This window comes from Gymnogyps californianus, chromosome 5 (genome assembly GCF_018139145.2).
Source record: "Gymnogyps californianus isolate 813 chromosome 5, ASM1813914v2, whole genome shotgun sequence".
Classification (NCBI taxonomy): Eukaryota; Metazoa; Chordata; class Aves; order Accipitriformes; family Cathartidae; genus Gymnogyps; species Gymnogyps californianus.
Window position 1 is genome coordinate 35,888,082 of NC_059475.1, and position 25,552 is coordinate 35,913,633.

Here is a 25,552-nt window from a genome sequence, read left to right on the forward strand (position 1 = left end):
GTACAAACTTTAGTTACGCAGAAACACTGTATCATTCTGTGAGTAGGGTATGTATGCCACGTTCATCGAACAGATAGCTATACAGTATTTGTTTTTTCTTGTTATTCAGTATATAGATTTATTTACTGAATAACATCCACATACTGTACGAGATAAAGTTATTGACTCACCAAAGTTAATATATTACAGCCAATACATTACCATTCTTACAGCTAAAATGACTGATGAATTTGGGAAGCCCTGTCTGAGGCACATACAGCCTGATTTTTCAGCAAAAAATACTGCGTATGTTGCAGCTGATATCTGTTACTGTTTGAACATCCAGCACTTGTACGGTGCCAAGTATTCCAAGGTAAGCAAACAGTAAATGAGGAACATGCAGTTAATGGTCAACAGTGAAATTCAGTTTAAGTGACTTGCTCTACAGTACTTTGCATGAAAACATGAGACAGTCACTGGTGGCATGCCAGTCACTAGTGGTGTATCCCAAGGGTTGGTACTGAGGCCAATACTGTTTAATATCTTTATTAATGACAGGACAGAGTGCACTCTCAGCAACTTTGCAGGTGATACAAAATCGACAATTGTTCTCAATGCTACCTTTATCTAATTAGTATATTCCTGTGCTCTCTCACACCCTTCCCATTTATATTCTTGTCTCTGTCTTCTCCTAGCTATCCCCATCATACATCCATTTATTTCCATTTCCCAACTTTTCCTCTCCCACAGCATATGCTCATAAAAACACCCCCACAACTGGTTCTACTCTCATCATAGGATTCTCCCATACTGCACAGAGGCTACCCCTGTGCTAAGCTATCATTTAGGTGCTCAACTGTTCTCCTCCATTTATATTAAACCCTGTCTTCTGTTTTCTGTTCCCTGATCCTGTGCTAGCACATAATCACTTCGTTTCCCTGCTTTCCTCCTCTTCTGACTGTGCACCCATCTTCCATCTCTTAATCTGTTCTCCTTCCTGGATATACAAAGAACTTTCATGCCATTTTTTGTATCCTTTTAACCACCATTTCTAGTTCATCCTGCCTCTCCTCACATTTGCCTTTATTCCTAACCATTGCCAATGACCTGAGTCCTGGATTCAGTTTCCTACTGCAATCCTACCTTAAAATCCTGTTCCAACTTCCCTTCTTCAAATACCTACCCTTCGATTCTCTTAGCTCTTACCTCCATCCCCATCAATCTCTATGATTTATTTATGCCAAAAGACCGGCTTCCTTTCTTCACATTCTCCTCTTAATTCTCAAATTTGCTCCTCCCCAAACTATGTTTCTTGATATGCCTTTCTCCTGTTTCACGCCTTTTTTCTTATCATCCTTTCTACTTGATAACAATAGTGAAAGGATGCAGAAGATAGAAATAAATCTCTTTTGCTGTGGTTCCCACTAAGCGTAAAGCAAAATCAGGGAAAATACTGCTCAGTCAATCTTATCTTGATACAGCACATACCTAGAGCAAGTATTTCTGAGATCATATCCAAAAGTTACGATGACCTAACTTGCCCTTTTCCCTTCTAGCACAAGTACACTATTTAATAAATAGGTAAATCGGTCAGTGATCACTTACCTTATCGAGATCTGGCTCCTCCAATGCTAGTGCAAGCTCATTGTTGTCCATTACAGAGGCTGCTGCAACATCTAGTGGTGTTGAACCTCTCATTGAAGGAAATGCTGCAGAAGAAATTTAATATACAATACTTAAATTCAGTTTGCAGTAATCACAGTCATGCAGCAGAGGGCAGCAATCACACTGGAATCTAGAACATAAATATATTAATAGTATGTTGTATGGCTGTTCTTCAATCAAGAACATGGTTAACTGTTTTGAATAATGTTAAAATAAATCCTGAAATTTTTTTCTGACTTGACAAACATGTCTATAAGCATACTCAACCACACTGGTTTTAAATGCAGATGAAGAAATCAGTATTAACAACATAGCAAATCAGAGGAATAGTACACTATTTCTTTAGCAGAGCAACATCTTAACTATGTAATTCTGCACAATCCTATCAATTCAAAATTTTAAAATATGCCTACGTTCAGCTAAAAGAGACATTTTCAAGCTTCAGTGTTACTTGTTTTCTTTCTTTTAGTCTTATCCCGTTTTCTGTGTTGAATATGGGAAAATGCAGGCATCAAAATGGTCACCATGAACAGCCAAAGCACTGTGAAATCACACGCTATCTTGCCTTGCTATACCTTATTAATACAGCCATCTACCTAGACAAGACAATTTTCCTTGTGTTACAAAATCTAATGCACACACATTAAAAAACATACATTCAGTGTTCCAAAGGAAAAATATGAAATTTACATCAGTGGCCTAAACTTTAAAGGGAAGGGAAATGAAACCAGATTAAACAGGCAAGCACCACAAAGGGTTAATTTAATCTTAGATTTCCAATCACAACTATTTTGAATAGAAAAAATGTCAAACTATGGATTTAATCCTAAATTTTTCAATTTAAAAACACAGATTTAGACTATCCTGTTTCTAATACAATTCACAAATACATAAGGATGAAAGGAAAACGGAAAAAAAAATATGAGTTAGACGTGAAACCACAAAGTGGTTTAATCTTCAGAGAGGCTTCAACACATGCTTCAAGCTGCCATACAAATTAGATACTAGTCTTGTGATATCACAGTTCCTCCAGGTCTTGCTTTTAGCTGTTACAGCTACATGACGTACCCAGACCAACGCTGCTGTTTTCCAGCAAGTAACTAAGATGTTCAAACATGGCCTTTTGGTTTTGACGGCTAATTCGACAGAAGTAGCACAGGAATCGACAACAGCTTGCCACCATCTTAGGAAAAACGATCTGCTGAAGAAGAAAGTTGACAAAGCAGTGAAATATGTTAATTACCAATCTGTTCCAATTCTTCTTCCTGCACTCCTAACAAGGAAAGTATAGTGAAGTTACCAAGGTGATAAGCAGCTGACAGTTGCTTTGCTTCTAACTTAAGAAAGGACCCACATTTCCTTTTAACTTTTGTATTCATTAGGCCATTAGGTTTAAAATGTTGAAAAATCATTTTGCAGAGGACTACAGGGGACATATAAGGGGAAAAAACAGAGAAATAATTCTCATCAAAGCAATTTGCAGACTAGCAAATGCAGTTATACAAAAACTCTTAGCAGCATTATGATAACAAGCTCAACGCCCAGTATTAGGTCATAGCAGAATAAAGAATATTCAAGAACCTCAGTTTATCCTCCCATATTACAATAAGAATATACAGTCTTCATATAAAACATTTCTACAAGACTCCTATATTGTTCAATGCTGTCGTGGTTTAACCCCAGCCAGCAACTAAGCACCACGCAGCCGCTTCCCCCTCCCCCTCCCAGTGGGGTGAGGAGGAGGAAAGCAAAGGAAAAAAAAGTAAAACTCGTGGGTTGAGATAAGAACAGTTTAATAACTAAAGTAAAATATAATACTAACAATAGTAATAATGAAAAATAATAATAATAGTAATGAAAAGGAATGCAACAAAAGAAGGGGGGGGGAAGAAAAAAACCCAGTGATGCACAATGCAATTGCTCACCACCCGCTGACCGATGCTCAGTTAGTTCCCGAACCGCGATCCGCGCCTCCCGGCCAGCTCCCCCCTGTTTATATACTGGGCATGACGTTCCATGGTATGGAATACCTCTTTGGCTAGTTCAGGTCAGCTGCCCCGGCTCTGCTCCCTCCCAGCTCCTTGCCCACCTGCTTGCTGGCAGAGCATGGGAAACTGAAAAGTCCTTGGCTTAAGATAAGCGCTACTTAGCAACAGCTAAAACATCAGAGTGTTATCAACATCATTCTCACACTAAATCCAAAAGACAGCACTGTACCAGCTACTAAAAAGAAAGTTAACTCTGTCCCAGCCGAAACCAGGACAAATGCATAGGCCTGATAAGATAAAACAAAACATTAAATTGCATTAACTATCCAATGCTTTTAAAACCAAAACCAAACAAAAAACCCCCAACACTTTACTTGCTGCACATTATGTGCAAGGATTTCACCTCTGAAAACAAAATAATTTAATCTGTAGCACTCATGAAAGAATGTTTCACAAGTTGCAATTAGTCATAACATCTTCTGAGATGAACAAGTTATGCCGTTCTCACATTTTGCTGAAAGAACATGATCAAAAATCATGGGACAGAGTTTTGATGCTTGTTTAAAGGTTATTCTATCTGATTTATTAAATTTGCCATTATATAGCACTTTTTGTAAAGTGTCAGTTTCAGTTGCAGATCTATGTCCTAAGGATACTCACCAAATTAATGAGAAAATTCATTACCATCAAGGAGAATTCTTTTTTAAATAATCTGACCAGCACCCTTTAGGCACAAGCAGGAATATATTCTATATATTATATACAGATTCTATAATATCCAAGGTGATATCCAAGCATTTTAATCACAGTATCATGGGTTTTTTTCTTCCTATGACATCCTGCCTCCTTCACTTCATACCTTTCAACTACAAATAATATTGCTTATACTTTTGTGCTGGTTTTGGCTGGGATAGAGTTAATTTTCTTCATAGTAGCTAGTATGGGGCTATGTTTTGGATTTGTGCTGAAAATAGTATTGATAATAAAGGAATGTTTCAGTTACTGCTGAGCAGTGCTTACACAGAGTCAAGGCCTTTTCTGCTTCTCACACCACCCCACCAGCGAGTAGCCTGGGGGTGCACAAGAAGCTGGAAGGGGACACAGCCGGGACAGCTGACCCAAAGTAGCCAAAGGGATATTCCAGACCATGGAACGTCATGCTCAGTATATGAATTGAGGGGAGTTGGCCGGGAGGGGCGGATCGCTGCTCAGGCATCAGTCAGCGGGTGGTGAGCAATTGCATTGTGCATCACTTGTCTTTTCTTGGGTGTTATTTCTCTCTCTTTTTTGTTATATTCCCTTTCATTAAAATTATTATTATTACTATATTTTATATTATTTTCATTGTTATATTTTATTTTACTTCAGTTATTAAACCGTTCTTATCTCAACCCATGAGTTTTACTTCTTTTTTTCGATTCTCCTCCCCATCCCACTGGGAGAAGGGAGGAGCGAGAGAGCAGCTGCATGGTGCTTAGTTGCTGGCTGGGGTTAAACCACAACAACTTTATTATCACTTTGTCTAACAAATGTTGCCTTCTTTACAACACAACTCTAATTCAATCCTAGAAGTGCAACCTTTTTACTTAATGAGACAACAATGTTGAAAAAAAACTGATTATGTAATTAAAAGCTATATGATATGTATTATCTTTTCAAGACGTCAGGTACACTTCCTAACTTCAAGAGACTTGATTAACTGTAGTTTTACTTCGGCACAGTTTTTTTGCTAATATATGAAGCTCATTTGTCTATTTCAGTCATGAAGAAGCTATTCTGTACAAGCAGCATTATATATGATTTCTGTTCTTAAATGTAGGGTAGATGAAAATTAATGAAAAACATTCATTCATTCATGAAAACATTCAACAAAGCTTCCATCCTCCAAATTTATAGGGATTTTAACAGAATGTGTGACATAACTCTGTTTAGAAAATTACAGTAATGGCAATTGTCATTTTAGAAATTCCTCATTATTGTTAGGAATACATATGAATATGGAATTCTAAAACTTTCAACCAGTAAGAAATAATTTTGAAATAAAATGATTCAATTCTGACAGCCAAAAAGGGTGTTGCTCAGGATTCTCTGAAAATGAATGAACAACCACCACCAGAAACCAACATGACATTAAGTTTCCAAAATTATAAGATATGAAGACACAGCCTTTAAAATAACTATTTTAGGCATTAAGATACACACTAAAACCTAACTGTGACGGAAATGCTGAAAGCTTGCCCAAGTATTTTCTGGGATATACATTTCACCAATGAAGTACCTTTCCAGGGTTTTGTTAGCCAATACTAGCAAAATACTTCTAAGGTACTGAGATACCTTCAGCCACACCATATTCCACAGATTTCCTCATCTGTTTCTGACTCATTTATTAATAGCACAGCTGGAAAGAAGCCTGGCATAAATTTTCTTCAGTTTGAACTGACAAGTTTTTACATTCTCACCGTTCCTTCAGAGAAGGGTGAGCTATAACACTCTTACTGCGTGTCTCAATACAGCCTCATGATAAAATTACTTAATCCAAGAAGCTGGAGATCTAGCTTAAACCATCTGCTGCCACAACCTAGGAAAATGCCCAGTCCCTAAACCAGAGGCTACATTGCATGGTTGCTCATTCCATCTCTTGAAGCTATAACACTGAACAAAAAGAAATGTCCTTGAAGCTGGAAAGAGAAAACAAAGGGGAGCATACTAACAATCTAGCCGTGAGGAACTTGCTTGAGAGCAGGAAAAGCAGTGTTCTAGTACCTGATGCCACCACTATACTTGAACTGTATGTAAGCAACTCACAGGACAAACCCACAGAGAACTTCAAGTGAGTATATAAAACCATAGCTGACCAATGCATGCTCACTGTTTCTGGCTCTACTCCTTTTTATGCAGAAGAATACCTTACCTGGCAGAGTGAAAGATCCGCAGCATGCACAAACATGCACGTTTTCCAGATTACAGCCTAGTGGTTCTACCTAGGGTCAATGACCTTTCAAGTGAGACTTCTTTGCCAGATTAGAAAGAAGTTAAGCATGCCAGCAGAAGATCAACAGACAGCAGATGACAATCATTTTAAAAGCAGTACCTTCTCTCCCTGCAAGGTTGCAGTTCCTATGAAGGAAACTTCAGGCTTGGAACTCAGAAGCAACAATTCTTTGCCTGTACAGTTCCCTGCCCAATGGTTTGTTCTGTGAGATCTCCCCACTGCAATATCTAAAATCCGTGCTAATGGTGCGCAAAACTCTTTGTTAATAAGCCTTGCTGTGTTATTTCATAACATGACTGTAGCCCTGTGACTCCATAAGAAAATTATGGGTTCTGAATCATAAGTATCTGGAAGTTTCCACACTTAAGGAGAAAATAAGGCACCCGAGTCTGGAATAGATCAAATTCCAAACACACCCTGTTTCTTGTCCATACTTCTTCATAAGATTTCTACTCCTATGCCAGTTCCAGTTCAGTAGGTGAGATTTTGGATCCCTTCTGAGGTACATAAATCCCCTGTGCATTTCATAAAGACAGAAACATGAAGTAGGACATTTTGGGTGGCCGGACACATTAAATGCTGCACAACCAGGTTACCAAGTAATTTTCTAGGTCTGCATTTCCTTTGAAGGATATCATGGTAATTTCCTTAAAGTATTTTTGTAGATCCGTGTTACTAAAATTTTCTATGAAAACATTTTTAATAGAATTAGAAGGCACTGTGGGGTTGTTGTTTTCGGGGGTTTTTTTGTCAAAAAAACCCAGAGGATTGTGACACTCATAAATTAGCAAAGCATTAATCATCCTATAATTAATTATAGCTTGCCTTCAACTGAAGTGTGAGCTTATTAAAACAGAGTAACTAAAACCAGTATGTGAATACTTTGTAACACTGTGATGGTATAGCCAGACACAATGTATAAGCATTTTACAGAAATATATGAGCTGTGTGACCAAAGAGGCAAAAGAAGAGGGGTGTAGCTGCACATAGAAGGCATTCAGGTAATGAAAAGTTGCCAGACAGAGACAAGATAAGCACCAGGTCATAAAATGGGCTGACAATGGTTCCAATACATACGAAGAATGAGTGGCCAGGCAAAAGAAAACAAGATAAGCAGTACTGGGATCAGAGAAGACCCCTTTTTTTGGGAGGGAGGCAATAGGATAAAAACATCAGGCATAAGCAAAGAGAAGAAAGAAGGTAAGTCTGCTTCACTTCTGACTTTCTTCAGTAGCCTAAATGTCCAGTTAGGCTTCTCAAAATTTATGCCACTCTGCCTTTAAACTAACACATATATATTCAAGCATAATGCTAAGAAATGGGAAAATACAACACTGCAAGAAAATTATTGCTCAATTCAAGTATTTGAAGTTGAGCATTCAAAATTAAGTTGGTGTTAGTCTCTTATAGTTTATTGCTAACAACGCTTTATCTAAGATGAAGAGGTATATTTTCCTAGCAGAGCTACACCTCCCCTAAATGCAGCTAATGTATATATTTAATTTAAAATAAGAACAAAACCTTTTAAAGTCCTATTAAAAGACAAATGAAACACCTATAATCTCTCACTCACTTTTTAAAAATCAAGTCCTAGAATGCTGGGCTTCTCCCTCTAGTGCTATAAAAACTGTTCTATTTTTAACATTAATCAGCATTTCAATTTGGACAAGCAAAACATACCTTACGTTAGGGAGATCTATTCTTCTTCAGATACTTCTTCTTAAACATCCTAGTATACTTTTGGAAAGGTTCAAAATGCAAAACGCACAATAAAATTATGGTGAAATTACCTGAGATTTATCTCCTCCAAGCACATTCACCATCACATCCATAACAGTCTCATGCATGCCCAAGACTCTCATTAAGTTAGGATGCTGATAAAACACCTTGTTGTTCATTATATCCCTAAAATAGAAGAAAAAGCAACAATGTCTTAAGAAACACCATTTTAATTTAAATAAATTATTAGCGATTTCAGAAACATGCATTCACTGTAGTAACATCATTTTAAATTCTTAGATTTCAGCATAATACAAAAACACCTGACAACTAAATGCTTCACATTTCAATATACTGTCATTCCTCTAATTTTCATGAATTCTATATAATAAGAATCTAAACTTTTAAATTGTTTCAAAATGGCATTTCTTCATCTTGAAATTGCTCTTACCATCTGTTCTGTTTAAAGAAAAAATATATTCTGTGATGATCTAAGTGGAAAAGAATATATTCTGTTATGTTTTAAGTAGAGAATGGGGATCAAGACATCTAAATCTAATCTTGCCTCTGCAGTAACACCCCTTAATTAATTTTCTGAGTTCACAAAGTAGAAGACAATAGACTTAATATTCAAGGTTATCTGTTAAATGTGTTTCATCAATATTACCAAAATTAAGACCATCTGTCAGAAGATGTAAAATGGCATACAGTCCCCTTAAATAGGAATATTTTAACATTTTCACTCTGCCCACCATCCTCTCAACATGTTCTAGAATTTGCTGTATTGGTTTCATAATCCAGAACACAATTTATGTGTTTTGGTAGGGAATCCAGGGATTTCTAACATTTTAGGTCAACCTGTTAAAAAAAAATGGCAAATAACAGACATCATTTAAAGAAATAGAGAAAACTGGGAATGGAAGATGACTCCTAATACAGCACCTCTGGGAAGGGGCTACACACATGCAAGTTTAGACAAAACTTGCCCTTTATCCCTCCCAGAATTCTCAGCAACTTTACAAACTCAGCATCATGGACAAATGAGGTAATACTGTCACATACTAACTAACAAGTTGTTACCATGACTTGCTTAATTCAACTGAAGGGATTAGTCTTTGCAATTTTTACAAAAACAATACAATTTTTACAGTGAAATAGTAACAATAATGGAAGTTCCTTACAACTGTTGTAAAGGAGAGAAATCGTTCAATGTTCCTCATGAAGGACAAATAAACACAGTTCTTAGGTAGTCGTACTATCGTTTCTCTCTTTTTAAATACGCTATTTGAATTGAAGCAATAAATTTTCTGTGAATTTTTTTTTCCTTTCAACACTAAATGGCCTAATCCGGCAATTATTCACTTAAGAGGAGTAACAGACATGCAGGCATGCACCATAATACTTCTGTTAAACAGAGGTAATTTCATAGCAAAGACGCAGAAAAAATATTCTCACATCAGCAGGCGTTACATAAAGGCAATTTCTTATAATTCTAATGTTATAAAGGATAAAATAAGCAGTCTGCCATGTTCAAATACTTTAAGTTGCTACTGATGATGACATAATAAATACTAAGCAGTTTGAAATATTTCAGATCATAACAACACTTTGCTGGTTCTACCTAACTGCTTGCCCGAACTTTCCAATTAAAAAGACACCAGCAAGTTTATTCACTCATGCATGAATTATAACATGAGCTTTAAGTTTGGGAAAGATGTAGTATTGACACCAATAAAGATTTAAGTTATCTGTTTTCTCCAGAGCTGCTAAAACATGTACTTTGATGAAGCTTTAATCATTAGGCTTAACTATAGTAAAAGGAGTCGATTTTCTTTAGATGAGAAAATACTTTAGTTCACAGAAACTTTGACACATTTGATACTACTAGAGAGATCAATTGGAGCCATCTTGGAAATATCTGTGAAAATGAAAATTTCTGGTACATATCTGCATTTTAGTACAGCGGTAATTTTAATCCAGGATCTAAAATGAAAGGATTTACTAATATAACAAAAAGCTTAACACAAATTTAAAAATAAAATTATGTTAATTCCATACCCTAATCCATTAATCATTAGCAACTCCTCCTCTTTTCCCATCCTGACACTGAGAAGTGAGCGAATCTGGCCCAGTGCTGCAAGCAGATTAATGGTATCCTTCACAGAGGCAGCACTAATAGTGTACGCTTTCCTCAGAGCTTGCAGTAGCTCACCAATGCTGTCATACTGCCTACGAAGGAGGGTGTACATAATCCGAACTAATTCTGGATCTTGAATCTGATCTTCCTGGGACCAGCGCACCATAGTCTGGGATATGAGTTCTTTCAGTGTAGCTAAAAGAATAAAATACATAAAATATTACTAGCTATTACAACAACAACAAATGTCAAAAACAAGTATTATAGAAAAATATTAGATAACAGTAGACAACGCGGCTATTGTAAGAGAGCAAAAGAACACAAGCAGACTGAACAGGATTTTCCAACTGGAAAAATAATTTTTAGATCTTTCAAGATAAGTGTGATGCTCTTGAGAGATGGAAAACAAGAAACATCTACTTAGTGTTCAAGTCAATACATACCAGCATTGCTGACAATGAAAACTTCTTAGTTGATCATGACTCTAAGAATCATCTTTGTAAGTTAAATGCTATATTTAAACTTTTTATTTATCCTTCATTTCTACATCCAATAATGTAGAAACTATAAAATAGCACTAAGTGCAGCACAAACACCTTTTCATTAGGAATGACGGAAATATAGTTTTATAATGCCAAAGAAACATCGTATTTTTGATGATCATCAGCCTAGGTTTGGAATACAGAAACTGGTAATTAAGTTTTCAGTAAACAGTTTATTGGCAGACAAGTATGAGTTCAATTACAGCAGAAATATTCATGAACGTGAGCTCAGCTTGCCAATCAATTTTGCCAGGGGGGAGGAGGAAATAAAATCTGTTCTAAACTTACAAAACTGCCAGAAAGGAGGATGAGATAGCTGCCTTTTAAAATCAAATATCCAATTCAGGGCCTAGCCAGGGTTGCTTGAGCAGCTTTTGCTGCTCATTCACTTGATGAATATTTAGCTTTTTGTTGTTCAAACAAAGGATCCACATTGTCTTCAAAAAGATGATCTACCTGGAAACATCTCAGAATTGTATGATGATGCAAACACACTAAGTAGTAGGAGATGCAAACTGACTTAGAATAGCAGAATTTAATCTGTATTTCCCATCTGTTTGGGGAAAGTCACCGTCACTTGGGAATACGCTTTCTAAAAAAATTGTATTGTTTGGAACTACACAATGCACATTGCTTGAAGCAGTTCTGTTGTATACATTACACGTTCAATGACCCTGAAAACAATTTCTCTGAGCTCAGAGTTTAGGAAATTTACCTGAAAACTAAACACATGTTCCAGTCCTTGTTCCAACAAATGTTCATTGTTGATATCAAGTAGAACATGAATAATCACCTTCCCTCTTAAAACAATGCAAGTTTCTTTCCTCTATTTCCAGCAAAGTTACCTCTTGACTTTCCCAAAGTTCTTCCAATGGTAGGAACTGCCCCCTCCCACCTTCCAGCACAAAGGTGTTTATAGCTAGTGTATATCCATTTATTTTTGTGTCTACACCATCCTTCGCTTACTAACTCTTCTCCCTTACAGTTTACTTAATGATGTATTTATAGAAAACTATCATTAATTCTCAGATTTTGTTCAATAAACAGGCTCTTTTCTGTGGGGACAGATTCTGTATTTCATTAAGACAGCCGTATTCTTAGGGGCATGTTATGAATGAAAACATTAAACAAGCTTTGTTCCAAAACACTGTATAAAATTCTTCAATCAAAACAATTTCTTCTTTCAGTGCAACTAGTCAATCTCCTCTTCTTTGATTCTTGCACTAAACTCCTCTTTCCTAGAATAACTAATTATTTCCCATAACTTTCCAACTCATTGAATGTCACTGATTTCTGGTTACATAAATATAACACACTTCTTCTGTCAGAAAGCCAATGATCTTATTAAAGAATATAATTACTTACTCTGGCTTTCTGATTGAGGGGGGAGGGGATAAACACGGGATAAAGAGCAACCTGAAGTGGCAAACTCAAGGAGGAGTTAAGGTTTCCTCCTGTGAAATTACGTTACGTCTTTGATAGCTCAGGTGATGGCCCCTCTCACAAGGCTAAAGGACAAAATATGCACAAATTTTTGTCTTTTTGTTTTACAAATCTAGTTCCTCATTTCCTTAGTACTGACAGAAATACATAATTTTTGTTGGATTGAAAGGAATATTACTTACAAAATAATGTCATATTTTGGATTTTTTTTTGTTTGATTCACTCCAAACAGATACTTTCCACTTCGGCAACAAAAATATTATTTGCACTGACTCAATTATGAGGGCAATTTTATACACTTAACTGTCAGATATTTATACATATAACTAAAAGATTATTAAAATTTTGAGTACAAACATAATATTCCACAAGAAATACGTTCTCATGAAATGAACAAATGAAAAACAAATTGTTTCCCTGATATTGAATTGTCTACACAGAGGTTCCCATGTGCAAGTGCAAAAAAATGGTCCTGTGTTTTTTAGAGCTTCTCTCTGGAGTTTTGAAAATGTTTCTCCATAACAAGTGTTAGTGTTTCTTAGGCTTTAGTACCTTTGAAGGTTTTAATTTTTTTCTTCTGATAAGCTTTTAAGTAGCATATTGTTATATGTAATTACTTTTAGGCAGTATGGCAAATAGCCTTGGAGAAATCAATTAGCCATGTCCTTGCAAGGATGAAGTTTTGGTTGAAAGATAAGAAACGGAGGGTAGAACTAAATGGTAGTGGTCACAAAGAGGGAGAAACAGCAGTGAAGTTCTGCATATATCCATGCTGTGTTCTGTGATGTTAAGCACCTTCCTTCCCTAAAAGACCTGAGAAGGGGATAAGCAGATGCGAACAAGTTTGATGATACAAAGTTATGAAGGATAGCAAATATGAGTGTAACTAAAAAAAACCGCAGAACTTAAAAGGACAAAACTGGGCAATAAAATGGTGATGAAATTCACTTTAAATAAAGTCACTGTAAATAAAATGAGGTAGGAAAATATAGTCCTCATAAATAGAACGATTAGATGTTAACAGAGATAAGATCTGGCAGATAGATCCATGAAAATCACAGAATCACAGAATAGTTGAGGTTGGAAGGGACCTCTGGAGGTCATCTGGTCCAATCCCCATGTTCAAGCAGGGCCACCTAGAGCCAGTTGTCCAGGACTGTGTCTAAATGGTTTTTGAATCTCTCTAAGAGGGAGACCTCCCTCATCAACTTATAAAAATATCAGCTCAATTATCAGTATCAACTCAAATTCACTGGCAGTCAAAAAGATCAAATCAAAAGCCAGGATTTATTAAGAAAGGAATGGTTAAAGCAGAGTACATTATGCCATTATGTTAATCTATAGTTCAGTCACACCTTTTTATCCAACACAAGAGGCGGCCATCAAATGAAGCCCATTCACAAGGCAGGAGCTAAGCCAAAAAGAAAGGTGTGTCTTCACATAATGGATGACAGAACCCTGAAACTCCCTGCCAAAAATGTGGCAGATGCTAAAAGTTCACATTTGCTCAAGTGGAGACTACACAAATATCTGTCAGAAAGATACAATGGGGATATAAAATGATAAACCTCTTTAGACTCAGGAAATCTCCTGAGCTGAAGATAACTGGAGACTGGGACAGCATTGAAGTTGTAAGTGTCACATCTGATTGGTTTATTCTTACTTGTCCCTAGATAAGCATTTGTGGTCACTGTTTGAAACAAGGTATTGGGCTGGATGGATCTGAATCATTACAGCCTGTCTTACCCATCATATTATTCCAAAACTGTAGAGACTGCTTAGTGCTTCTAGCTCCAAGTGTATAAGGCTCATTCCCAGGATTAATTTCTTATCTGAATATTTATTAAAGATACAGAACTTTGTAGTCCAGTTTCTACTGCCTACATACTGCCTAAAACTAGAGACTTCTAAAGTTGCCACTCCCAGCCACTTACATATACTTGCCCACATCTAAGCACAGCAGCACACTCTCAGGACTTCTAGCTGAACTCCTGCAAAGAGGAAAGCCAGAAACACTTGCAAAATTTGACAAACACTTTATTAATAATCCTTTAAGAGGCATTAGAGTTAAAAACCTCAGGAAATAAGAATATAGTTCTTTCTAGGCTGCTCTTACACCTTCTGTGCATCTTAGTTTAGGTTTAGCAGAGTCTGCTTAGAGTCTCTTTTTCTAATCAGATGTATTATGACAGTGATCTGTTGTTTCGTCCCCTCTAATCTTTTCCACTCTCTTTTGCCTTATACTGAAACAGAGAAGCTGCTGTGTTTGTTGCACTTGAGGAAAAACATCTTGCAACTCAGCCAAAAGATGAGAATAGATGAGAAACAATCAAACGTGATGACTCCAGCATGATCTCAATAATAGTCAGCAATAGTCTGATATTCTTTTTGACTGCTAATAAATCACAAATGTACTGTACTGCAACCAAACATTCTGTAACCAAAATTTAAAAAACAAGTAACAAAAAAATGGAGCTAACAGCCAGTGGGAAGTCTATTGTAAGTAACAACTACGAAGTTCACATTCTGTGCTGTAAGTAGCACTCTAAGGAATAAAGTCTCAAAGGACACAATCTATGATTCTCCAACTTAATGCTACAATTGAATCTTTTTTTTTTCTTGAACATGCAGTGGATATTATTCAACAGAGACTTAACCTTTTCACACAAACATTCTCATATATCCACACTAAGATCCCTTTGAAAGATCCATGGTTCATTGTTTTAACGTGGGAACTGAATTAGGGCATTTGTTCAAGCCAGTAAATTCTATTTCCTGATTTCTATTCTAGGATCAGTAATCAAGCGTATACGTTCAGAATACATGGTACTACATGAAAGATCCATATTATAATAGCAGATACCCTCCCTACGTTAAAGGCATCTGAAGAGCCATAGTTAAGTGAGCCTGACAGCCATAGTTTCTATTCCCAAAATGCATGAACAAGATCATTGATCTCCCTTCATTTCTACTTGCAGAAAAACTAAAGAGCGGACATATCACTCACTACCTTAAATAAAAAGTCTTTCTTTGCCATTTCTTGTGTGTAAGGGGTACTATCCCTTTTATCACACCACAAGCCTCTGGCTTGGGGAAGGAGGTGAAGGGCAGGCCAGCAGATTAACCTGTAACAGAAGCTGGGAGCAATCTGAATACTGGGCATGGTGACATCGATAACCAGCTAAAATGGTTGCTAATGTTTTTCCAATTTTTAAGTTTTAACAAGAAATCGCAGTGCCTTAACACAAGGTTGCATGATGAGTCCCCCATATATATGGCTTATCTAAATGATGACTTGACAGTTACAAAAGTCCATAATTAACACTAATTTCTTGCCTCAATGTGTTTATACTCTGAGTTCTAGCTTGTTTTTAAAAACAGATTTTACTAATTCATAATTAACACTAGTTTAAATTGCTGGCATTCCTCTCCTAAGATAAAAGTCCATTTGTGAGTAGATATGAACGCATGCTTAGGGGAAAGGAAGATTTCTTTGCAGAAAATAGTTCCTTCCTATGAATATTCACACCCTGAGTATATATGACCAGATGCTCAAGGACAGAAACTTTTAGCCTTGGCAACAGGTACAAGCCATACACACCACCACCCCTGTTCATGCATATAAGAGGATTGGGGTACCTCAGGCACCCATTTCCTTTCACTCTCTGAATTCCAGATTTCCTGAGGGGTAAAGGGAAGTGCACACACGGACTACTTATCTCACAGTCTCCAACTACAGTCAAGTATATAATATAATATAATATAACATAATATAATATAAATATTATGTAATTTTTCATTGTCCTTTGAATGACTTCATCCATATGCATATTTGTACTATGTGTCACTCCAAGGAGAAGCCCAGGCCTGAAGAGATTACCTGAAATTTCTAGAAAAACAGACACTGTAGAATCACTTGTCCAACCTCCATTTCTTGCAACCCAAAGCTCCAGTATATGAAATAGGTAAATTGCTCTGTTCCAAGGACCAAACACCATGTGCCCTGAGGCTTCAGGAGTGATTGCTTCCTGATTCATGACAACAGAATCTGCATGAAGCCTGAAGAAGAAATGATACTTCCCAGATACTGAGTAGGTCCTACTACCATTAAAGAGAAAACAGATGCTAACAGATGAGTCACTGGAGAAAAAAACCCTTTTTCATGCAGCACATGAGATTATTTTAAGATTTAATGTATTTACAGCCTAGTATCAAGCTTAACAGACCAAAATATGATTTCAGGGCAGGATAAACCCTCTCCGGTGCTTTACAGAACAAGCAGATCATGTAAGAGGTGTCCTGAGTTATAAAATAGCATTGCTGTCTAATCTCACACAACTCTTGATGAAATGATTAAGTCTGAAATGAAATTAACTGTTCCAGGTCTGTACAAGGACCTATTGCCAAACTGAGCAAACTGGAAATAGAAGAGGAGCACTTACTACCATTGTTGGTCGGAAGACCAACCTCAAGTCACTTTCACAATTCTGCACATGATATTTGGATGGTGTTACAGAAACTTAGAGCTGGCAAAACCCAATCTTGATTTGCAAAGGCAATGAGAAACCTCAGCAAAAATTTATGTTCTACAGGAAGACCTGGAGGAATTGGGCTTTTTGCCTTACCTATTCCTCACCATCCATAGTCACTACTAAGGATTGAAAACTCGTCTGACAGCAAAGACAAAATTTCTGAGATTCACACTACACATCAACCTCACTAGGGGTATTACATGGCAGTGAAAGCCAGGCGAGTTGCTCAAAGGGCCCAACAAAATGCTTATGCAGATGGTAGAGGAACTGCAATCACAGAACCAGTCTTGCCTATTTAGACCATGAACACTCCTCCTGTGTTACAGAATACAGTATGAGAATGCACATGTACAGGAATACTGCTCAGAATAAAACGTCTCTGATTTCAAGTGTTTCAGGGTGTTTATATGCATGTATGTATGTTTGTGTGTATACGTACCCTAAGAAGAGGTAGTAGTAGGAAGGAATATGAACACTTTGTTTTGCTACTAGTCATTCCCTGCCAGTAACAGAAGTGGCTACAATAAATCATTTATTAGAGGAAATAGAGCCAAAAGAACAATATACCTTCAAAATGCAACATGAAATATTGCAGAGATGAAATAATAATGACAAATTGCTACTCAACTGAAGCAGACAGAACTTGAGACAACTTCAGGATGTAGGACTTACCTGTCTTCCATTTACAAACAAGCTCTGTTTTGCTCTCAAGTAGCAAAGAGGTTGAACTAACCTCTGTAACAAACATTACAGGAAGGTATCTGTAACATTTTTTATTTTAGTGTCTTCCTTTAATTAAAAGTAGTCTATCTTCGAGACACCAATAATACATACCATAGTCTATTTTCAGCTTTCCATTGCTAAAATGACTGCATGCAATTATCAATTACTTAATGCATGTACATTATTTCTTAAATTGCTTAACCAACTAAACAATATTCTTCAAAGCATTATAAAGAAATGACCAGCTGCTATATATGACATCCCTCTGTGGTTCTGAACATGTTTGGTTTCTCTGAAAATCCAGCATTTCAGAGAACCAGAAATAGTTCACATACAGTATAGCACTTATTATAAGCTCTGGCAGCATTTACAAGTTAAAATTGATTGAATGCAGTTAAAAAAAAAAAATCTTTTATTTCCTCTGTATAAAGGTATATAACAAAACATATACCCTATAAGCGTTCAAATACTTGCTGGATAATGCTTCTGAATCTGGTTGTAGGAATATGAAAAATATTTGCTGAAACAAATTCTTAGTCTTCTTTTCTGCTTGTTTTATGCCATTAGGCATGGTAAAGTAATAAGACAGATATGAAATATGGCAAGCATATGGCATTTGTGTATAAATAACAACAAATGTCATTTTAATTTACTCTTCTACAGAAAAGACAAACTTTCCATCTTTTTGTATTACAAGAACTATGAATTACAGTGCTAAGTTTATCCATCATTCCTCTGTGTGTAGAATAACCTTGATTCAACTACATTTATGTTTCCTACAAGAACTAACTTTAATTCAAGAGTAAAAACTTCCATTGATTAACATCTGTCAAGTTTTGCACAGGTTTCTCTTAATACAATATGGATATATATGTTATCAGCTGATACATACGTCATATGACTCAAGTCCAACCAACCTCCACAGTGCCTTGCAACACGTAGTGTCAGGCCTTTTTAAGAAGAAAGCTTATCAACCTATCTACTCAGCATCAACCAAGAGAGAGCTTGGACTGTTTCACCTAGAGAAGAGAAGGCTCAGGGGCAACCTCATCAATGTATATAAATACCTGAACAGAGAGTGTAAAGAAAACAGAGGCAGGCTCTTTTCGGAGCCCAGTGACAGGACAAGAGGCAATGGGCACACACTGAAACACAAGAGCGTCCATCTGAACATCAGGAAACACTTTTACTGTGAGTGTGACTGAGCATTGGCACACATTGACCAAGGAGGTTGTGGAGTCTCCATCCTTGGAGATATTCAAAAGCCATCTGGACATGGTCCTGGGCAACCTGTTCTAGGTGGCCCTGCTTGAGCAGGGAGGTTGGACCACATGACCTCCAGAGGTCCCTTGCAGCCTCAGCCATTCTGTGGTTCTGTGAATCACTACCACAGGGCATTACAGATCTGAAAACAGAGGAATAAAGACTATCTATTGGCTTACTCTTAAACAGCATTAAGCTAATTAACTTTAAATAAATTATTGTATTGTTTCAACAGTTACTCTCAGTTCTCTGTTGTGCTTATTCAGCTGTGCTAGGTGGAAGGACTGTTTTCAGCGACGTAATATACATTCTCCCATATATATTGTTCCTAGGTCTGTGGATTAAATTCTCTCTCATCTCATTAGTTTCAAAACATATACACAGACTTTTCAAGTGTTTTGAGTTAAATATTTATATTTTTAAGAAATGTTAATAGCTTAATATTACTCATCAAACACACAGGGATATCCCAGTCCTCCTCGTCTATAATATTCTGCTGCAGAAAGGAATATTAAAAAAATTTCTGCTAAATGGTGTCTGTTCTTCTCATGTATATTTAAGCAACATGAAAGCTCACTGTAAAGGCCAATGAGATTTATAAACTATAGAGAAAAGTTTTCAGGCAAACTGATGATATCTAGACAGTATTCTTCTCTGCCCTCTGATTTTAGAGACACATGTTAAAGATCTATAGAAGCAAAGAGCAGAATAAAAAAATAGCAATACTAAATTCTGGAAAATTCTGTTAACTCAAGCATCTATGAATACAGAATTTGTACTTGTGAAAATAAAGATGTTCCTTCTGTTTAATTAGTCAAATAGACTGAATATTTCTTTAAATTCAGAAAAAGATATGGTCAGAAAGGATATGGTACGGATATATATATGTGCATGTATGTGATGCCTGAGATAAATCAGAACAAGTTATTAGTTTTTAATGCATGTATATATTCACCATCATCAAGTGAAGTAAGTGAAAGCGATCCCTTTTTATACAAAAAACAAGAACTGTAAAACCATTTTGTCACATATATCTTGGTACTGAGATGCACACACCTTCTCATGCAGCAAAGAAAAATGAAATGGAGCTAAGCTGTAAAGAAGAAAGCTTTTGCATTTAAAAAAACCCAAACCATATAAATGGAAACTTCTCAAGTTTGGAATGCTTGAGTCTAGATTATTGTGCCATAATTAAATTTTTACATTTCTTTGTAAAGAATATGCAAATTTTCAACACCAGAGTTAATGATCTGGATCCAAAATCTTCCACCCATTTTAACGTTTAACAATGCATCTAAGATGTTCAGTATGTAGGATAGTTCTTCTAAGAGGCAGAAGGAACTTAAACAGGTAGTCTCCTTCTTCAGTCCGCTATAAAATTTTATTAGAAAATACACTCTTGTCGATTGCATACACCTTGCATCACAGAAGTATTTACGGGGAAAGAAAACTTACTAGGAGATTTCTCTTCTTCCTCCTTAGGTTCTACTTTTTCTGCTTTTGGTGGACCTTTGATTTTGTACATTAATGAACGGAGTTTGCCAGTCAAGGAGGAATCTTCCTCTTCCTCTTCCTCCTCTTCTAGTGGAATACCTTAACAGATAATAAAACCGGTTAGAAACAAAACTTAACCTTTGAAGATTAACTCCTTCAATATTTAAACAATATCAAAATATTTACAGGAAATTTTTTTGACCAGCAAATTTCACACAGGGAGAAAAAAAATGTAGTAAGGCCAGCACCTTTAACATGTTAGCTACAGCAGCACCCCGCAAATCATGTTTATTTCAGTACACATACTTCTTATATCCAGATTCATAGTATTATTTTTTCAGTATTATGACCAAAGGGGTGGTATTTTTTGAAGATCCTACTATGGCAATTAATTTTGACTCAGAGTCATATTTGATTAAATATGTGATCCTTTCTTTCATATTGCAGAATGTAAGCTAAAGAAAGAAATCTATGGCTGTATCGCACAATATAGTGCAATTTTTCAGTCAAGATATTTAGCAGTCATAGAACAAACATATTAACTGAATTTAAAACTGTAAGAAGGCAGATGTTCAGAGATTACACTGGTGATACGTGTTTTTCATGAAAACGTATGCGATGAGATGGGATGTCATTTACAAGGTAGTTTAATACAGTTCAGTTCACTACATTGCTTCCCAGCCATTCAAAGCATTTTCAAATCTTTCATACCTCGTAGTGATGATCAGATACCACATGTGTTATGTGCAGAAGTACAGAACATCTAAGCAGGTTCCCTTCAGACCAGAGCTAATTGTGTTGAGCTGAAATGTAAGCTTTTGCTCTTTGGCTGCTGGTCAAAGTGAAATTGAGAAAAGGAAAAGATTTCCAGACAGAATACTAAAGAGATACAAGCTGGAGCAGAGGGAAAAGAATAAACTGCAGAGGCTAAAACTTGTGTTAAAAAAAGAAACTAAGAAAGGAAAAAAGAACTGAAATGTCATATCAGGTTGGAGAAACTTTGCTGCTGGCAGCTACCAAGGGGAAGGAGTTAAAGTTATAACTAGGAGTGACTAAGTGACTAGGAAGAAACAAATTCAGAGGCAGTGGGAGAGAATGAGAGAACTAGAAGTTGAAATTGGAGACTACATATGGAATTTAAGGAATGGGAAGAGGGAGACTGGCTGGGCACAATGAAAAGCTAAGAATGAAGGAAGGCTACAGTCAGAGTCTGGAAAAAGTAAGAACAGGAAATGTAGCCAATAAGGAGAGGAAAGAGAAAGAAGAGAAAGCAGACAGGGATGTTAAAGAAAGCAAGAAACTATCTGGTGTTGAAAAAACAGCTAGGCCCCGGAAGCAAGAGACACACACTGGGAGGAGAACTCTTGAGAAGCTGAAATGGACAGACAAGAAGAAATGCACTGGGATCATGAGTTAAGATGGTGTTGGACTGGAGGAGATGGGGTCTGTGACTCCTCCAGATGGGGTCTCATTCACTGCTCCCTATCATTCATTATTCATTCTGCATCCTTTTAGAGTTACAATCCATTCAGAAGCTGACCATCTCATATTGCTACTGGCTAATCACTTAATTCAAGTGGCAGAGGTCAGTGCACTGGAACAGATGGTTCCAACCCAGATAAGTGTCAATTTGATATTATGCAATAAAATCTGTTGTAAATTGTTTGTTTTGTTTATAACCAAGAAATTACACACAAAAATTATGATAGAGGACTATTTTGCTGGCAAAATTAACCACAGTTAGGACATGCTAGGATTAAGACTGCCTGAGTAACTTTAATTCAGACTATTTGCGTATATTCATTATGAAGCAGCCTTTAATTACTTGATTGCATACATATTTTTCCATTTAGACTGCAAAGTATACTTAGTATTAAAAAGCTGATTAAATATTCCAAGCACAACTCCTATTCATTTTATCTGCAGCTGTGATTGCTTAGTACTGATTTTCAGGACTAAGTCAGGACACAGATAATGAGGAGCATTTATCCGCAGCGACCACCTATGACAAATCTGTACAAAGTAATGAATATGATTTTTTTTTAGAATCCAGAGGATCATTAAACTATTTTGATCATGAGACTGTGCTTTCTCTATCTTCTATTCTCTCTCTCATTCAACATACACATTTATAATGTAGTAAACAATAATAAAAGTACACCCCTAAAAAGAAAAAACCCCACAGTCAGTAGGGTTTCACCTCATGAAAAGCTGAAGAGTCATCAGGAGCTAAGCTAACTCAATAATAATACCAGCAACAACGTTTCAAGGTAAAATAAATATATTGCAGAGTTAAGACATTTCCAAGTAAGTTGAGGGTCTTCCATAATCTTCCTCCTGGAGTCTCAGAGAACTCTCTGATGCCAAATACGCATTATCTTTGAAAACCAGAGGTCAGATCAAGTGCTGAGTGACTGAACAATGGAGATGACGGTATCTTAATAAAAATTGGGAGAAAGAGCAGTAGCTACAAGGATATTAACTGTTCACTTTAATGCTTGGAAGAAAAATGCTGGAATGAAAGAAATAGTTTTTGGTAAGCACTTAGAAGCAAGGATGAATAACAATCAACACAGGATTGTCAAAACCAAATCATGTTAAATCAAATAAATTTCCACCTATAATGTAGCTAACCTTACAGATACAAATCTTGATCTGAAGGACTTAAGGGGAAACATAACCCCCATTTTTAAAAACGGAAAAAAGGAAGACCTGGGGAACTACAGGCCAGTCAGTCTCACCTCTGTGCCCGGCAAGATCATGGAGCAGATCCTCCTGGAAACTATGCTAAGGCACATGGAAAATAAGGAGGTGACTGGTGACAGTCAACACGGGTTCACTAAGGGCAAATCGTGCCTGAAAAATTTGGCAGTCTTCTATGATGGGGTTACAGCATTAGTGGGTAAGGGAAGAGCAAATGACTTCATCTACCTGGACTTGTGCAAAGCATTTGACACTGTCCCGCACGACATCCTTTTCTCTAAATTGGAGAGACATGGATTTGACGGATGGACCACTCGGTGGATAAGGAATTGGCTGGATGGTCGCACTCAAAGAGTTGCGGTCAACAGCTCAATGTCCAAGTGGAGAGCAGTGACGAGTGGCATTCCTCAGGGGTCAGTATTGGGACCGGCGCTATTTAACATCTTTGTTGGCGACATGGACAGTGGGATTGAGTGCACCCTCAGCAAGTTTGCTAACGACACCAAGCTGTGTGGTGCGGTCGACACGCTGGAGGGAAGGGATGCCATCCAGAGGGACCTTGACAGGCTTGAGAGGTAGGTCCATGCCAACCTCATGAAGTTCAACAAGGCCAAGTGCAAGGTCTTGCAAATGGGTCGGGGCAATCCCAAGCACAAATACAGGCTGGGCAGATAATGGATTGAGAGCAGCCCTGAGGAGCAGGACTTGGGGGTGTCAGTTGACAAGAAGCTCAACATGACCTGGCAACGTGCGCTTGCAGCCCAGAAAGCCAGACGTATCCTGGGCTGCATCAAAAGAAGCGTGACCAGCAGGTTGAGGGAGGTGATTCTTCCCCTCTACTCTGCTCTTGTGAGATCCCACCTGGAGTACTGCATCCAGCTCTGGGGCCCCCAACATAAGAAGGACATGGACCTGTTGGAGCAAGTCCAGAGGAGGGCCACAAAGATGATCAGAGGGCTGGAGTACCTCTCCTATGAAGACAGCCTGAGAGACTTGGGGTGGTTCAGCCTGGAGAAGAGAAGGCTCCGGGAGACCTTATAGCAGCCTTCCAGTACCTAAAGGGGGCCTACAGGAAAGCCGGAGAGGGACTTTTTACAAGGGCATGTAGTGACAGGACAAGGGCTAATGGCTTTAAACTGAAAGAGAGTAGATTTAGATTAGATGTAAGGAAGAAGTTCTTCACTGTGAGGGTGGTGAGGCACTGGAACAGCTTGCCCAGAGAGGTTGTGGATGCCCACTCCCTGGAACTGTTCAAGGCCAGGCTGGATGGGGCTTTCAGCAACGTGATCTAGTGGAAGGTGTCCCTGCCCATGACAGGGGGGTTGGAACTAGATGATCTTTAAGGTCCCTTCCAAACCAAACCATTCTATGACTTCTAATACTGTCTCATAAAATATCCTCAGAAATAAGCTGATATAACACAACCTAGATACCCACTGACCTACTCATCTTTGGCTGAGGCTAAGGCTGTGGTAGTTGAAAAATGGTAATTGGCTTATCACGAAATCACAGCTTGATGGTTGCCGGAGATACTAATAGGGTACTTAGAAATAGCAGCACAAGATGATGGCAGAAGCCTTAACAATAGAAGCACAGAATGGTATGGGAGGCACCATGGCTACAAACAGAAAGCACAAACTGTTAATTACAGGTCACTAAAAGAATGCAATTCCATGAATTGGGTAAAACTGGTTTTAGGGATAACCAGTGAAGAAAGAACTAGCAGACTGTATTAGTAAACATTTTAAAGTGACCTCAACCAAACAGAAGGAGGAGGAGGAGGAAGAAACTATTAAGATTACTGTGCTCTTCCTGGGGAAGAACTTGAGATGCTGTCAATTCACTGTAATGACCCTGTCCCCTTTTTCTTGAACAAGATGGGTGCCATCAACCACAGGACCAAGAAATGCACTGGGAGAGTGACTATCAATATATCTACTAAGTAGGCAGATATGAAAAAGCTTGTGTATATCAGTTTTAACTGCATAATTATTGGGAATGAGCAGTAATAACTGGATGACTCAGACTATAAATGTTAGTATCATTGTAAATGGACTAATAATTCTATGATTGCCTTGGTTAGACTAAGATCTTAATAGACTAACAGAAGATTTTTGGCATCGCATATAAAACGTAATTCCTTAACCCACATAAATAGCACAGGGTATTTGATATAGCTCACCCTTGAGGATACCCTAAGGAAATTCAAATTCAATGACTGGGGCACCTCAAGCTGTAATATGCAGTGCAACAGTGTTTTATAATGATTGACCATCACAGTTATGTATACACTAGGAAACTAAGCTAAAGCAGCAGCAGCACCCCTCATCTAGTGTTTTTTATTAAATTTTCTACTGCTCAGCTTCACAGCA

General features: G+C 37.4%; 1 protein-coding gene across 1 annotated transcript in view; it reads right to left on the bottom strand.

Annotated features, from left to right (window-relative positions):
- RYR3 (ryanodine receptor 3) overlaps positions 1 to 25,552 on the bottom strand; it is a 210,869-nt gene that overhangs the window by 97,002 nt on the left and 88,315 nt on the right. Inside the window, exons 38-42 of the mRNA XM_050897083.1 lie at positions 20,439 to 20,576; positions 10,402 to 10,675; positions 8,415 to 8,529; positions 2,713 to 2,845; positions 1,585 to 1,688 (exon numbers count right to left, since the gene is read on the bottom strand). Coding sequence (XP_050753040.1) covers positions 1,585 to 1,688; positions 2,713 to 2,845; positions 8,415 to 8,529; positions 10,402 to 10,675; positions 20,439 to 20,576 — 764 coding nt within the window. The remainder of the gene's footprint in view (positions 1 to 1,584; positions 1,689 to 2,712; positions 2,846 to 8,414; positions 8,530 to 10,401; positions 10,676 to 20,438; positions 20,577 to 25,552) is intronic.